The following is a 17694-nucleotide window of genomic DNA, read 5'->3' on the forward strand; positions in this document are numbered from 1 at the left end:
TGAATAGTAAGTATGATTTGGGTATGGCAGCAAATAGTGTAACATAGCTTGTGAAAATAAAACAAAAAAGAATGGTGAGGAATTTAGTCTTGTAGAATGTCTGTAAGGAATTTTGTCTTATTTTCCTTAATATTCCTCTGTCTTGAATAGTGACAGGTCAGATGCATTTCACAGTCACCATTTTATGAACTTACAAATTTTGGTAAGATCAGCATATGCAGGGCTGTATTTATTGCAACTTTTCTCCCATTGTTGGCTGGACTACCAGTATCACTAGTCTTCCTTCCCACCAGAATCCATAGCTCTTCTTAAAGAATGGAGAAAATTTGCCACTGAGGAACGTAAGAAAGAGTATTTCCTTTCAATGTTTATTGCCAAATTTAATAAAATTGAAGTACATTTTTCTGCAAGATGTTATATGTATTTTTCTGGTGTCCCTTGCTGCATTGTAAAAGACCACAGACATAGTGTTTCACAGAGGACAGCATTTCATTCCAGAGCAATCTAGTTCAAGGAGCTCAGACACAGTCATAATCTCGGCAGCACATCAGTGGCACAAAACCCTCAGTGAGACTATTTTGGGAATATAAATTAATTTCAGCACATCTATAAAGGGAAGAACTACAGAATTAATAAAAAATGTGTTGGGGAAAGAGAAGTTGAGCAAATAAGAAAGGCAAGATTTCTGTAACTTTTTAATTCAGGCAGCAGGATATTTAGATCCTAGTCAGATGCTACCAGAAAAGGATTTGAAGTCGCTGCTATAATTTTGAAGGGTAGTTTAAGGTGTGCTGTTCTTTTCCACAGGTCACAGCACCAGATGCTAGGTTCAAAATGTGCCTTTTTTACATACAGAGACCATTCTTACAAGACCATTCTTACATTCTTCCACAAGCAACTTCATGGCACATCAGCTGAACAAACCAGCTGAAGAAACATTCATGGTCTGCAAGACAGTCATAATATACAATAGCCAGCAGAAACCAGTTGCATAATTCCTTTGAAATAAAAGAATGGACAGACAATAAAAGAAACTGCTTTGACCTCTTAAATGCCACATAATTTTAAAACAGAAATCCAAAGTCAATACACAAAATGGCTCTGAAATTGTCTAGAACAAATTATGCTTCAGGAGAGTAGAGGTGGACTTTTTAACCCTTTTCGTTGTCTGTGCAAGAGGAAAGCCTCTGGATCATCCCTACCTTTCTCTCTAGTACAGTTCTTCATAATCCCATTCAGCTGAAGTTGCCCATGCAATTGGAGCCATGAAGAGCTTGGTCTGGACTGGTTCATTTACATCACACTGGCACTTTACATGGTACAGTGTGTGGTCCAGGCCAATCTATCACAACCCTTGATATGCAGGAACAGGGCTTTTGAGGAAAGATCTTTAGACCTTGACCCCCTTGGGTGGCTCATCACTGCAGATCTACTGCAAAGAGAATGGGATATTCTCTCACAGGAGCAGTGTGTAAACTGGTCACCACTGTTGTGAGTCCCATTTAGCTGAAAAGGGTCCCACCTTGTGGGAGGACAACAGGTCAAATGGATGCATGTGCCTGTGTAGGGTGAACCTTTAACCACACAGCTGGGAGTGCTCCATAGACTGTAAGCTGTTCCTGCAGCTGTTGCTCCTTCTGCTTTTCCATCTTGAGACTGCCTTCTTTCTTTTCAACTGCCTTCAACACTTGTGGCCATGGTCCTTTGCAATATACTTGACAGAAGGCAGAGGACTAGCCAGTATGTTTGTCCCTGTCACTTCTAACATTTGAATATTCCTTGAGTCTTTTTCCTTGACAATCAAACTGTCTAGTGGTGTGCTTCAACTCACTGTATGTGAGCCACCGTGGCCCTTGTGACCGTCTACCTGAATCATATTTGTATCATCATAGACAGCCTGTAATTTGGTAGCTACAAAGATGTCTCATGACTTGGTACAGGTGTTTTGTAACAGCCAACTCACAGCATCAATGTTGTTAGCAAAATATTTCTGAGTTGAATATATTCACTAATGAAAGAATTTTTTTTGTTTACAGTAGAGCAGGGGCAGTCCACTGCTTAAGTGTGTACTAATGCACAACCCAGGTTACTGGTTTTGTTAGCATTTCTATTTTATACTGGTCAAATGAATGATTAATGTAAAGCAAATTGCAGAGGCAACTAAATCATTCCACAAGTAAGTAAAAATTTTGATTATGATCAGCTATCAGCACAGAATTGTAAGAATATGAGAGGTAGTGCCTAGTGAACTGGGCAATTTTAGATCTGTCGTGGAGTCCAGTGAGGTTAAGTAAACCTTCCTGCAGTTGAAACGCTTCCTCAGAGGGAAGATAATGTATTGCCCTGTCCAGCACAGCTGTGTAATGCAGCACAAACACAAAAGGATGTGTTTATCCACACATCCTTGTTTGATAATGCTTGTCCCAAGAAAGAGGTCAGCTAAAGCTCAGTTGCCCTTTCCTCTGCTAGGCATTTCATTGTGGTGCTTGTTCCTAAACTAACAGACTCTTGGACATTTGGACCTTCACAAAAGGATATGAAGTCCAGGTCAGCTCACAGACCAAAGCCTCTCATCCAATCACAACATCCCACGCAGCGCTCAAGATTTAGTTCACATCCGTGCTGCTGTTCTTTTGTCAATGGGAAGGAGCATTTTGATTGTTTCGTGTTTCTCTTGGTCAGAGTGAGTGCCAGTGATTGTTCAGTGAGGTGTTACTGCAGACCTTGGTGCTGTAGCTAATTAATGATGGTTTCTCTCTTAGTTGTCCTGTAGGACCGTGTTCTTCTCCCAGTCTGAAGAAGCTTTAGGTGTCTGGTCAAACTCCTTCAGGACAGGAGCTCTTGGCCCACCTGGTATCTTTCATTGGCAGCCCTGTGCCATCCTGAAGTGTTGGGCACCTTTGCTTGCAGTGCTGCCTTGGTCACCCACAGGCTGTGACAGGCCTATGCATACCTCAGTGTTGGCAGAGCAAATTTCTCCAGTGAAGGCATCTTCAGAAGGATCCTGTGATGGATTTGGTCACAAGTCTCTCATCCTTACTACATCTGCTTAGCACTGCACACAACATCCAGGGTCTGCAGCTCTACAGGTTCTGGACCAGCACACACAGCTGTGCCTTCATCAGTCACCACAGCACATGTGAAGTCCCTTATTCATCCCTCAAGTCCATGGAATCAGTCAGCAGCCAGGGTGACTCTGGGTATGGCCTTACTCACTGGCTCCTAAGGAGGCAGCAGGGCAATGAGGGCCTTACACACAGGGCAGGAAAGATGGCAGCTGGCATTGGCACGACATTTGGCATTGGCTGTGCCATGTGGGAGCTTAGTTACCAGCATCCCTCCCCACAGAGAAGCCTGTTTGTGGCAACCTGCGGCTAACACTGCCCGTATCATCATGCCTGCTACTTTATTTCCCATCACTCACAGTCTGCCCAGCATGTCCTTTATCTCAGCACATACCCCCAGGAAAAATAGCATTTTTCTTTTGCACAAAATAGGATAAACTAATCTCTTGGTTTGTTTCAACACAGATATCCTTCCACAAAGCCTTCCTCTCCTCTGAATAGCAGCCTACTGAGATTCTTGGCAATATTCCTGACATGCCTCCTGCAGGAAAAGACTGCAGAAAAGGAGAAATGTCATCACACAGAGGTCCATGCCATCATGTTGGCTTTGCAAAAAAAGAATTGGGAGGTCTGGCAGACACTGAGCTGACTGTGAGTCAGCAATGTGTCCTTGTGGCAAGTAAAGTCAACAGCACAAGGGGATGCCTTAAAAAGGCACTGCCAGCAGGTAAAGGGAGGCTTTCCTGCCCCTCTACTCAGCACTGGTGGGACCACAGATGGAATGCTCTGACTGGCTCTGGGCTTTCCTTTCCAAAAGAGATGGGGGTGTCCTGGGGAGCAGGACCAGAGATGATGTTTAAGTGCTTAAAGTGTCTGTCATGAGAGGAGAGGCTTGGAGACATGGGACTTGTTACCCTGGAGATGAGAAAGTGCAAGGGGATCTTATGCATGTGCATAACCTTCTTGATGGGAGGGTAAAAAGAAGATGCAGCTAGACTTTCTCCTGTGAACCAGCAAGAGAGAAGGGACACAACCTGAAGTAGCAGAAATTACATTTATATTACATAAGAAATACATATGAAACATACATTTCTCATTACATAAGAAAATACAATTTCTTTTAGATAGGGAAGTAAATCCACATTGCACAAAGAGGCTGTGGAGTCTCTATCCTTGGAAATATTCAAAATCCATAAGGACATGATCCCAAGTAACCTGCTGTAGCTGACCCTGGTTGAAAGGAGGAGCTTGGAATAAAAAATCAGCAGAGGTCACTTCTAGTCTCAGCTGCTCTCTGCTTCCATACTATATCTAGAGGAAGATCTCAAGGGAGATGGAGAGAGCAGGGTTATTGCACATTAATGTGCAAAAAAGTACAGCAGTGTGGATGAGGCACTTGGAATGGGAGTATATGGCATGCTTCATAAACAAGTATTATTTCCATGCTGTACAGAGAGAAATGTTGCCTCATAGTGGCAGACCCTTGGATGTCTCTTTGTGCTTTCTGAAGGCATGCAATTTGTACCACTAGATGCAGAAGGTTTCAGATTTTGTCTTGTTACCTGCTAAGCTTTATTTCTGGTACTGCACAGCAGTCTATAAGAGAAAAAGGGTCTCAGTTCTCCAGAAAACCCATTTAGAAGGCTGTGACAAAAATGCCAGTTATAAGAAGGACATTTTCAAGGTTTATTTATTTTTGCCTTTTTTCATGAAAAACTTTTGGAGCATTTTAATATTGTTAAAAGCAAGTATTAAAGCAAGCTACAGCTTTAGTACAGTATTTCTGAATTTGCACTTTTTACTGCCTCCTGTCTTTTCTTTTTGGAAAGGAGAAGATTTGTACTTGCCTCTGAGTCTCATGTCCCCTTTGCTTTTCTCCCATGCCTTCACTTTGACCATTATTGCTGTTCAGGAAACAACATTGGTCACTGAGGCGTATCTTTGTACTTTAAGCACTTTCCAGTTTAATCATCACAGGAAGGAAAGTTTTCAAATGTAACCCTTTTGAAGTCTTCTTATTGTTTAAGTGTACAGGCTTTTAAATTTAACAGACTGGATCAAGTGCTTCTGGCTACAAGAGATGCAGATAGTGATTAAACTGCTTATGGCAAGCCTTGAGATGTTGAAATTTTGCATCTCGACAGTTAAGACCACTGCTTTGATTTCTAAAGAAAAATAATTAAAATGTACTTGGTGAAATAGCTGTCTTTACCACTGAAAAAACCTGAGTCTGTATCACAAACATCCTGATGATATTCAAATAACGTGGATGTCAGACAGGTAGCACCACCTTCTTTCCTCTACAAATATGCTTTTATCATGCCACACTGTATCTTAATGTGGAAATAGAATCACAGAATGTCCTGAGTTGGAAGGGACCCATCAGGATCACGAAGTCCAGCTTCTGGCCCTGCATATGACAGTCCCAGGAATCACAGCATGTACCCAAAATCACTTCTTGAATTTTATCAGGCTGGTGCTATGACTGCTTCCCTGGGGAGCCTGTTCCAGCACCCAAACACCCTCTGGGTGAAAAGTCTTTTCCTAGCATCTAACCTAAGCCTACCCTGACACAGATTCCTGATATTCCCTCAGGGCCTGTTACGAGTCACAGAAAGTTACAGAGGGTTACATGAGTTACAGAGAGGAGATGAGTTCCTGGTCCTCTTCTTCCCCACCTGAGGAAGCTGCAGATTGCAATGAGGTCTCTCCCTCAATTTCTTCTTCTCCAGGCTGAATAAACCAAGTTCTCAGCTGCTCCTTCTAATGCTTCCCCTCAAGGCCCTTTACCATCCTCATGGCCCTCCTTTGGATGCCCCTCAACAGTTTATTGTCTTTTTTATATTGTGGCGGCCAAAACTGCCCCCAGAACTGGAGGTGAGGCTGCCTCAGCTCAGAGCAGAGTGGGACAATCCCTACCCTTGCCCAGCTGGCCATGCTGTGCCTGGTGCCCCCCCAGGACAGGGTTGGCCCTCCTGGCAGCCAGGGCACTGCTGGCTCATGTTCAACTTGCCACTGACCAGGACCCCCAGGGATCCCATCGACCAGGATCCCACAGGTGCCTTTGCATGGGGCTTCTCTCCAACAACTTATTGCCCAGTCTATATGTCCCTTATTATTGGAATAGCTGATATTAACGACAGAATACCTCCTCTCAAAACTCCCAGTGTGGAAATGCTTTGCCTAAGAGTTGTCCATCTACTTATTCTCTCTTATGCCCTTTGAGTTATATGATTTTTTTGATGATTTCATCCTCTCAAATGGCAGAGTTGCTGGAACAATTTTTCCTTGAAATATTTATCCAACTAATAGTGCATCTTTAATATCCATTGGATTTGAATCAAAGAATACATAAGAACAAGTTAATATTTCACTGGGCTATTTCTTGGTAATCAGTATTACAGTGAGGAATCAAATTATAGATGTGTGCACTCATTTATTTCATAAACGGATAGGAAACTTCATATCTACATACTTTATTCATACTAAAAACTGGAGGATTTTGTACTAAATCCCATTTTGTTCACAACAGTCACCAATGTTATCATATTTTAAGGGTTAGTCACCCAGAAAATTAAGAAAATTCACAATTTCATTACCAGGATTTGTGACTTTCTTTTATTGTGTTAAGAAAGAAAAAAATCAATTATGTGCATCAAAATCAGCAATATATTATTAGAATGACAACAGTCATAATATTGTGCCAATGGAATCATATTTGGAGATGCTACTGGACACATCAGAAAAAAAAAAAAGACAGAGAAAATTAAGATTCTGATATATTTCTTGAAAACAAGAGATTTAGTCTTGAACTATCATAGGAATAAAGAAGCCCAGCTACATTCATGGAATAATAATGCTCTTCAGTTTTGAACAACGGAGAGCTTTTCGGGAACAAATTGAAATTTACTTGTTAAGCAAGATAAACAGAGATAGGAATTATTTTTAAAACTGTGTTTTTTCACAAAACTCCCATGGAGAAACCAGATTTTTTAGCATTACTTTCATGATTTTTCACAAAAATCAAAATGTTCTCAAATTTGATGTGACTTCCAATGTTTTAAACAAGAATTCAGATAACTTTTGTTTGGCAGCTGAGTCCTGGATCATCCAGATACCCATGTTTCAGGCTTTGAAGCTGTACTCTGTGACAAGACATAGAGTAGATGTCACCTAAATGTTGTAGATGTTTGCACCTAGACAAAGCTAGATCTCCTTGAACATTCTGAAGTGGAAGGGAAACTCTACATGACTTTGGAAAGCCTCTGGAAGAAATTCAGTATTACATGAGGTACTCATGGTGAGAGGACAGCTCTGGTCATATGTGCACCATTTCCCAACAGATAAGTGAAAAAAAAAATTACATAGACACCAATTAATACCCTGCATAGCGAATCTTGTCCACAAGCATCTTCTCCAGACTGGGGATTTCAAACCCAGTGTTTCGGGAACTGCATGGGTTCATTAGCAGGATAGAACCAGGGAATGGGATGAGTACAGCCCATGTCTTTCCACGTAATGGAATACCAAAGACTTGTAGCCCTGTCTGCAACTCCTTCAAGTGAAAATCATTTGACCCCTTCCTGGCCTGTGAGGGCCTCTATTCTCTGAGGGCTTACTCTTTGCTTGGCTCAATCCACACTGAAACCAGTCTGAGAAGGGAAAGGAGCAAACACACTTGCTGCTGTTTCCTCACCTGCACGTATGTCTTGGCTATGGAAGCTTCAGGAAAGGGCATGACTTAGAGTAGCCTTTCCACTCGCAGAAAATATTGAAGAGATGAGATTATACTACAATACTAAAGGGAGTTTGTTTCTTAGGGGTAAGCAAGCATTATTTCCAGCCCTTTTTCTCCTTAGGGAGAACAATATCTACCAAAGAAGAGGATCAGGTTGCTTGGATTGTGTTTGATCAAGAAAAGAAACGGATGGTCAGCCCTGAACTCTTCAAACTCAGAGGAATGTTGGATGTCTTCTGTGTCATCTGCTGAGCCAGCCTCCTCAGTGCCCTCTTCAGTGACTTCCATGTATGCCTCATGCATGGCCTCAGATACCCTCAGGCTCTCTGCTGAAGAGATGCCAGAGAGGTTGGCCGAGGGGCTGAACACCTCAGTCATACCCAAGGATGTCAGGACAGATGTGAGGTTATATTTCTCTCCAATCTTCATGCGTGGGAGGTACACTTTTACTCTCTTCTTTTCCATCACTCTGGAACTGGTCCACTCAGCAAGTTTTTCAAAGCTGATTTTGTTCTCAAGCTGCAAAGAGAGGCAGGGAATGAAACACGTGGAATGCAAATCCAACTTCTTCCTACCATTCATTTCTGTCTTGGCTATCATAAAAGTAAAACCCCAAACAGAATGGTTCCTGAAGCTCATCCTAATGGCATCCTTCTGGTATTTTATTAATTGCCTCTCTAGTACTGCCTGTGTCACTTTCCTTTTATTCAGATTTTTATCAACTAAACACATCCCCTTTTGTCCAAGTAATCTTGTGTCTCATGAGGCACAACCCAACAGTTTCACAGCCTAGCAAATTAGTCAGCTTGTGAAATATTGCAAAAACAAGACCATGAAAATTTACCTACTGTTGGTAACACCTAACAAATGCAAACTCTTCTACATCTGTACTAAGTCTATTTTATAATTTAAAAATATTACTGAAATATGAGTAATTGTTCATATATTTTAGACTGCAATGATTTTTCTCCTTTCTTGAGTACAGATGGGTAATTTTATAACACTGCCTATATATACACCTTCTTCTGCAGGGCTGCAGCAGCACTACACTGCTTTACCTTCATTCTGTAAAACTGAGCTCAGGACTCTCCTAAGAGGCTCTGCCTGAGCATCTGGGCAGATTTTGTGCTCCCCTGCCTGCCCTGCACAGCCGTGGGGGGGGGCAGCTGCAACATCACTGGGCAGCAAAAGCTCTGACAGCAGCCAAGCCCCACTGAAAGTCATAACTCTTCTGCTTGCCCTGCCAGGGCTGTACCTGTGCCAGGCCAGAGATGTCATCAGGCAGCAGCACCAACAGGCTCAGCTCTCCACTGGCGTACGGAAGCTCCAGGACCTTAATTTTGTCTTCAGCCACTCTTGCCACTCTGAAGGTGCTGTTCTGACACATCATTTGCACGGGTCTGCTCTCTTGCTGCAAAAACAAAAATGTGAGATGATGCGATGTGGGAGCAATCTTTTTCTTTGGTCAGACAAATGTACAAGGCCTTTGAAGGGACAGGACTCAATCTTCAATCATGCTGCCTTTGGAGAGGAGCTGTGTCTCCATTTTTGTCTCATCTGCTGGTTTGCTCTGTCAGACACAGCTGTCATAAATGTGACAGTGAGGCACCCAGGTAAATCACCCAGCCAAAGATAACAGAACTGTAAATACAACGAATACACATCAGGCCAGAAACTGTATCTGTGCCCTCTACCTCAGTCACATTGAAGGGCACTTCCTGAGTGTCTTCTTCTTTAAACGGGGTCTTCCATATCCCTTTGAAGTAAATGGCATTCACAAGGACCAGCGCAGTCTGAGGATTAACAGAGCTTGGTTCAAGGAAATCCTGGATCTGTCCTTTAAGAAAAATATAGGGCATACGTGGTAAGTTTCATAGCAGTAGTCTTACATTTTAGAAGCCAATCTATATACTGCTCCTTCACTTGACTTTTCCTTCTCCAAAAGTCTGCACATTGAATTAAGGATCATGACGACGATTTAATAATACACTGAATGTATTATTGTGGCCAGACATTTCTGCAAGAAGACAGGTAAGTTCAAGAGTGTTACCGATTGCCAGGAACATTTCTAACCAGAGCTTGCCAAAAATAAGTACTTATATAGAAAAGAAGGAAAGGGAGATGGAAGAACCAACACAGATTTTCTCAATATGTTTGTTTCTCACAATTCACTTTAGGTTTTTCCTCCCACCTCAACACAATAAATGGACACAAGCTTCTGAATCATTGATTTCCCACCATCAGTTTAGTGCGCATTACTTTCTCCGCTGGGAGGCCACTTCTTACTTATCCAGCACATCTTTGTAAAAATATGCCAATATTCTAGAGAAGCTGGGAGTAACCTTGCATGAGTTAATCTCTCCAGATACAAAAAGAGTGCATATAAAACGTGCATATTAAGTGTGCATATCATGGCACCTCTGCCTTTGCCAGATGTGTTTAAAACACTCTGTCACTGCCACACAGATGCAATAGAGTCATTCCTTTCCACAGAAAATATCCACTAATGGGGACAGGAAGAGGAAATTTCTCTTCTAATGTTTAGTCCTTTCAGAAATTGCTAAAATACAGTTGTCAGAGAGAAGTATATTTCATAGTCTTGTCTGACTTACCATTTGTCTGATTTTTCACCCAGGAATTAATGCGCTGTCTGGTTTGATTTGATGCTGTTTTGAAGTTGACCATTTCTAGACCAGATCTGTACAGCTTCTTCACACATTTTAAGTAGATCTGTAAAGACACCAATTAATTGTAGCCAGTGAATGGATAATTTTTTAAAAACAATATGGAATTGAAATAAAATATGGCTAATAAGATTTTTATAGTTTTGTTTTTATAGTTTTGTTTCATGACAATTTCAGATCTGACATCTTTACTATGTTACCAGTTAAGAGCATATATTAAAAATGTTTAAGAATTTGTGGAAGAAAGCCTGATCCAAACCCCCTGTTTTTAGGTTAATTTTAGACTGTTTTGTCATCTTTAAGTCCACTTCCTTTTTTCAAAGCATTTTTCCTTATTTTTAAAGATAAGAAGTTCCTTTTATTTAGACTACTTGTATCTTTTGCTTTGAAAATATGAAAGAAAGATTTTGACCCTTTCAAAATTTGGTTTTGAGGTTAGTTTTCAAGTGAAGAAATATGCCAAAGTCAAATTATTTTCTGAAAAAAACTCTGACAACCAGTTAAAATGAAATGCTTTGGGGGAGCAAGTGGGGAGTGAGGAGTTACATTACTAATCATTTTGTTTATTACTCCATTCATTTTTTTAATAGGGCCATATTTTTGCCTCAGATTGCTTTCTATTTAGACTGTTGCCAGGCCCATGGCAAAGGGAAAAGCCATGTGAATCCAGACCAATAGGGACTATTGGATTAACTGGTCACCCACTCTGGCCAGTCCTCCCAGATTAGAGAATGTTACCGGGTTTAGCAAGAGATCACTTACCGGTAGGATCTGACTTGTCTTTTCAGCATAGAGTCTGCTGGCAACGTGCAGTGAATAATTGGCTTCTGGTGCAGTGATATCAGAGAGAATTTCTTTAAACAGTAGGTGGATATTCACAGACTTGCCACACTGAGTTGTTGATAAGAAGACAGAAAAGTACAGCTGTTAGGTTATTTAATGAGAAAGAGGATTATTTATAAGGTACAAATAACGTGGGAAAACACACAGTGTTTGAACATTTGCAAATGAACATGTAATGGAGTCTAAGAGTTCCATGGGAGGGATGTTCAGTATGAGCAGCTGATGAGGTATAATTTATTCACAGCCTATGATGCTGCTCATGCCAGAGGTTAATTACTGAAATTGGTGACTTTTCATAGGTACAAGCCTCTAAATCCCAGGCACTCCTTGCATTTTCGTGGCATTTTTTGCAGAAGCTGAAGATGGAAGAAGAGAGCTAGATGGCAAGGGAGCCAGGAAGTGTTTTGTAATACAGCGAAGAAATAGATCACCTGTCTCAAGTTCTAAGAATGGTGACACAGGCTAAAAGCATGTAAGAAAAGTGCACAATTATAAACAGTCGGTGGGACTTTATTTTTTGAGAATCATTGTGTTGAACAGCTGCTTTCTAAATGCTTACTGAGTCCCTAAATGCCCTAGGTTTAGATAATACCTTTGTAAAAAAAAAAAGTTTCATCTTTTTTTAAGTCCAACCTTGTGTTTTGGATCCCAAGTGAATGAGGACACACCAGATTCCATGGCTTTAGTTATCTTTACAGAGGCAGCAGATTAACATGGACAAAAGCATACAGGTAGTATCAAGGTACTGGGACCCCTCATGGTTCTCTTGGGGTAGCAGTGGGAATTGGAGGCTGGAAAAGTCCCTGTAGCTCTGTAAGAGTGTGATTACTTTCCATGCTTTGGGGATTCTGGGCTCTTTTCTGCTGTCCCACTTTGGAGTCTCAGCTGCAAGTCTGCCTACTGTACCCTGGCTTCAGGTACTGAGACCCTTTCAAGGGCTGTACTCCAGCAGCACTCGCAGGTGTGGAGTGCATTTACACCAAAGTATATCCTGGTGCCCAAAGCACCCTATCCTGTCCTGTCACTTGCAATATGCGCAGCCTGTCTTCTTTTTCTGGTGGTGTTTTGTTTTGTTTTGGTTTTTTTGGTTTGTTTTTTTTGTTTTGTTTTTGTTTTTTTTGTTTTGTTTTTTTGGTTTTTTTTGTTTGTTTGTTTTTGTTGGTGGTTGTTTGCTTGGCAGTTTGTTGTGGTTCTTTGGGCTTTGGTGGTTTGTTGTAGTTTTTTTTTTTTTTTAATTACATCTCTTAAATTAAGATAGTTAGCTAAGGTTTGGCAAAGTGTTGGAACTACTAAAACCACAATTAGAACAGTCTATTCGCAGGAAAAGGATGTGAAAGAGAAATCAATGTACCTTAGATTTCTGCACCTTGGTCTGGATGCTTCCAAGTCCTGCAATTTTGTCAAAGTGAAGAACCTGCAATTGAAAGTAGAAATTAGGTATGCAAAGTCCAGTGACAGTCACTGATATTTGTGCTATGTAGGTTTTCACTAACCAAGTCTGATTAGCACATGGATGAACTGAGAAATTTCATCTGAGCTTTAAACCATGCATCACACTGAAAATTTGTGATTGTGATCTTTCAGCTTAGATCCCTTCTTTTCCAATTAATGGCATTGTCCATAAATCATCTACAGCCTTACAGCATTGTGTTTATAACTATGACTCTTGTTTTCCTAATGTTTCATCTTTTGTATGTGTCATGTTGTCCTTTCCACCTGGAAGGAATTAGTTCTCTGACATAATATAAGCTGAAGCAAAAGACCTGCCTTAACCATCCTACAAAACTGCTCTTTCTTAATGAAAACCAAAGGTTGTTCTTGCCTTTAATGGGGAAATGCAAGAAGCGAAAAGTAGCTCCAGAATTTGGAAAGCAAAAATTTTTTTGCTAGGCAGGTTTGGAAGGTATTAATGGATAATCTGCTGCCTCTTTGAATGGGATCAAAGAGAGTTTGTACCCATTTATGTAACTTACCTTCTCCATCTGATACTCAGTGTTATTTCTTGCTCCCAGATAGACCATGGCCAAGGCTGCAATCATGCTCAGGGGGCAATAAAAGATGTTGTCGTTGGGTTGGTGAAATTTCACCTCTTTGAATACATCAAAACAAAATTCTGCATTTGCTGCACTGATAGAGCCCATTGTGAAATCAGCGTTTCCTAAAGCAAACAGAAATAAGACTTTATGGTCACAATATATAGTGCTTGTTTTAAAGAGTATTGCCAATAGCCCAGAAACTGCCAGTTCATTGCTGGTTTTGTGATGCTGAACCAGTGAATGATGTGAAGCCTACAAATTCTGTGATCATTAGAAATATTGTAACTCCTGATTCATTTACATATGAACACATGTTTGTTTTCTTTCAACAAGATCCTGTCAGTAAGATAGTACCTTGTACTTGCCTTTTAGGAAATAGAAAGTTTCATCCACCCTTCAGTATGATAACATTGAATGAGTTTCCCTATGGCCATCCAGAGGGTTCTGAATGGTGTTCGAGGCAATGCAAACTTAGTATTTCATTTCTTCTGTGGCTGCTCTCCATCTTTAAATCAAATGTAGTCAGCTCACTACACTCTTTGTGTACTTCTCACTGTTGCTTAGTACAACCAGCCACAAGTTTGGAGGTTGTTTTTCTGTAATTTATAGCAATAATACTAGTAAGTTGTTCTGTTAGATGCTGACATATAAATTTAGGGGTTTTCTGTGGTCCTGTTTCAGACATTTAATCGCTGCTGATGCTTTTTAACACAATCATGCATATATATACATATCTACACACATACACACACACACACACACACACACACACATATATATAATATATATGGATTTTGTCAGGGAGTGAGACTGAGAAAAGAGAAATGCCTTTATTCCCAATTATTAGAATTATAAAAGGATAGTTTTAATGTGACAACAGGTTTCAAATGATAAAGAGCTATTTCTACTCAATGCTGTGGTGCACAAGCCACATATTTTGCACACCAAAAAGTATTTGACAGTCAAACAGTATAAGAGAAAATGAGAACGCAAGGCAAAATTACTGTATATGCTGTCTTTTTACATACCTGTCTTATACTTACCTTAAGGTTCTTAAACATAATATAATTTTTTTTCCATCTTAAAGAATACAAATTAGAAATTACATTTTCTTGGAGAAATACTTACCCCACAAACTTCAAAGAGGCATGTAATAATCCAGCTTGCCAGCTGAAGCTAAATATCTCCCTGAGCTCTTGGTGATATATATAGCACGATTTGAGACACTCCCACTGTTGTTTTCAAGACCTTTTCCCACTGTTGTCTTCAAGGAGTCATCTTTTCAATCTTGCAGTTTTTCAGCCTTTCACCTCTTGATTCATTGCACCTTGAAACATTGAGCAGGCCAATGTTAAGCTGGTAATCTATCTGCAGCAAGTCAATCTTGATTTATTGAAGTAAAAATTATTTCAAAATTAATGATTTAAGCTTTTGCTGTAGCCTTCTCTTCTCCTCAGTGGTGAGGCACTCTCAGTGCTGAAAGCACTCTAACACAGTACTCCCACCAATCATGAAGGGAAAGGTGGATGCTGGGCTAACTGCTGAACATCTGGTAGATATGCAACAGCTCACTACAACATCTGTGCACTGGAACAGAGGGAAGTTCTTCAAGAATGGTGGCCATCTGACCTTGCCAAAATAATGTTATTCCAAGTAAAGCCAGCTGCAGGATGGTCATTCCATTGAGAGGGATTTGAAATGGATTTTTTTCCATGTCAGAACAAACTGAAAACTTTCTGTTTAGTTTTCAAGACTGAAAGGTTTTTGGTCTGACAAAATGCAGAATATTCCTGGAGTGCAGAGATTGGTGTGGTGTATGGCTTGTACTTGTTAAAAGCATAGCCACATCCATTTCTCTGCCTAGGTGAGCCTACAGTATTTTGCCTGAGGCCAAACTACGAGGGTCTACAGCATAGGCATGCAGGAAGAGGGGAGAAAGGCTCTGAGAAGAAAGCACATTTTGCTAAAACCTTATTTTGATGAAAACATTTAGAGCAACAATGTTGAGATGACTTAGAGGCCTGAAGATGGGCATGGAAGAGGAAGAGATTTGAGGAACAGTCAGGAATTACATATTTCCTGGGCTGTAAGCCTGACCCCAGAGTATTCAGGTATTCAGAAATTTATTTAAACCAGCCAGTGGTATTTAAATGACTAAGAGTCAGCTTTTAATTTCCATTCTGTGCAGGTCATGGCAACAAGGCCCATGGTACTTGCACAGGCCATTCCCATAGATCTTCCAAACCTTGTAACTATGGCAGGTGAATAAACTACAGAATCTGTCTGCAGGAACTTTCATGGTCTGTTAGACAACCATAATGTACAATATAAAATATAATTCAATTGTAACAAGCTATTACTCTTTATTAAATAATAGACTTGATGAGCAGTAAAGAAACAAATCTGGCATCTGCAAAGGCCATAGGGGTGGGTAATAGAAATCCAAATTTGTACAAGTCACAGAACATACAGCAGTAAGTGCACCCTCTGTGAAAAGGAAGGGGAGTTGCTTTACCCTTAAGAGTGTTCTTTGCCTTGTTGAAATGCAAGGATGTATGTGCAGAACCTGATAACTGGAGTGGTTTTGATTTTCCCAATTCAGAATGAGGATATTATAGCAGCAATGAAGATGGGAAAATCTGAAGATAAGAAAGAGCTTTCCTCTGATGCTGGCATAAAGAAGGGGACCAAGGAGCTGGGAAAGCAGCTCTTTCCAACATTTCTCTGTTCTTATTTTCACATGTAATTTCTTCTGGTTGTTCAGGAACTATTGAGCAGTGTTTGAGAGTAATGTTTGCTTGTATTTTTGGAGGGCCTGTCCATCTGTATGACACATACTGTGTGCACTGTACTGTGCCTGAGTATCTTTCTGAGTGAGACCATAAGGAACCAGGACTTCCTACTAAAAAACCTAATACCTGTTATATTTTGAGGAAAATAAACATTAGTCTTCTTCATGGTGGGGGGGGGGGGAGGGGCAAAGGTGAGGGAGAGGGTGGAATGTGACTCCAAGCTGCCTTCTTTGGCTTTTTCAGTGACAATCCAAAAATCTTTCTTTGCCCTTCTTGCCTATCTATTGCAAAGCTTTTGAAGATATAATAAAAAATTATGTTATACATAGGTACTAAGAAACTGTTTAAAGGAAAGCACAGTTTCAGAGAAAACTGAGGAGAACTGCAGCCATCAGAGAGAATAAAGTTCAGTGGAATGTGAATGCATAGAGTTACTCAGTAATCACACTGTGGGAAGCCACAGATCTTTCTGTTGCGGGACAAATGTGTGTTACCTTTCCATGGATCCTCATGCAAATACCATTTAACATCTTTTGCTTTGCTTTTTGCCAGTCTACACTTTTGTAGGCTGTCACATGTGCTGGCGTGGTTCAACACTTGGCACAGAGCATGTCCCTGGGGAGGAGGCAGAGGAATGCCCTTCAGGACTATGTCTGCTCCAGGCACCGTTTGGAGTTTCCAGCTTTTCTCTGCTCTGCAAGCTCTATTGCTTGGCATTGAACTTTTACAGTTTCCCACAGGAGAAGCATTTGCAGACACAGTGGAGGGCTTACCTTCTATTTTAAAATAAACATCCATGATTTTGTGGGAGCTCTGCCCTCCACAGTAGGAGCTGCTGCCACTACACTAGCAGCAGAAGGTTACTTTCCAGCTTCTAGTGTTTTTCACCACATTTTTTTTCATTTCTTGTAGATTAAAATGGCAATAAGGAAAAAAGATTGCATAATTATAATTATAATTTATACTGTATTTTTTTGCTGGTTCTGAATTATCTAGATATCCCTGAAATAAGTTTTTGGGTTTTTTTTTAACAATACAAAGTTACTTCTGCTGTAGTAAACTAAGTGATATACTTGTTTCAGCCACACCTTCTCCTTTGCTCACACACAAAATTCCTGTTGTAAGACTTGTGCTTTTTGGGCTAATATGTTAAAGCACTTGCCTTTATCACATTAATTCTTTTTCTTTTACATTTTATCTGAAAATATATAGGCCTGATTGTGCAAGCTAATAAATTCTAATACTGTTAATTTCACTCTTCTTTTCTTTTAACCAAAGTAATTTTAATTGGAGACAAACCAGATATACACAAAATTCCAATGTCAGTTGTTGAAAAGCATGTATAGCTGTTTTTTGAATACTTTATTTATCAAAGAGCTAACAGCCTGTGTTTTGTGTTCTCTTACCAAGCAATGGTATGAAAACTGTGTCTCCATAGGTAATTTAACTATTTCAGGCTGTATTTCATACTGCAATTGCAGCCATATGAAGTATCTCCAGACCACAATGGGTCTGTTTTATTCAGCAGTTCAATTT

At 40.3% G+C, this 17694-nt stretch overlaps 1 protein-coding gene across 1 annotated transcript; it reads right to left on the bottom strand.

Annotated features, from left to right (window-relative positions):
* Nucleotides 1-7920: 7920 nt before the first annotated feature.
* Nucleotides 7921-13474, bottom strand: LOC128806300 (ovalbumin-related protein X-like). The gene is made up of 7 exons (XM_053975746.1): nt 13304-13474; nt 12682-12744; nt 11250-11378; nt 10416-10533; nt 9498-9640; nt 9059-9214; nt 7921-8322 (listed from the first exon to the last, which is right to left on the bottom strand). Exons 1-7 carry the CDS (start codon nt 13469-13471, stop codon nt 7921-7923), a joined length of 1179 nt encoding a protein of 392 aa, XP_053831721.1. The 5' UTR covers nt 13472-13474.
* Between the last annotated feature and the right edge of the window lie 4220 nt (nt 13475-17694).

The sequence above is a fragment of the Vidua macroura genome, chromosome 1 (genome assembly GCF_024509145.1).
Source record: "Vidua macroura isolate BioBank_ID:100142 chromosome 1, ASM2450914v1, whole genome shotgun sequence".
Classification (NCBI taxonomy): Eukaryota; Metazoa; Chordata; class Aves; order Passeriformes; family Viduidae; genus Vidua; species Vidua macroura.

Coding starts and splice junctions, on each gene's coding strand:
- LOC128806300 (XM_053975746.1), bottom strand. CDS start 13,471: ATGGGCTCTATCAGTGCAGCAAATGCAGAATTTTGTTTTGATGTATTC. Junction 12,745..13,303: donor CTGAGTATCAGATGGAGAAG/GTAAGTTACATA, acceptor TTTCAATTGCAG/GTTCTTCACTTTGACAAAAT. Junction 9,641..10,415: donor GGTGAAAAATCAGACAAATG/GTAAGTCAGACA, acceptor TTTTTCTTAAAG/GACAGATCCAGGATTTCCTT.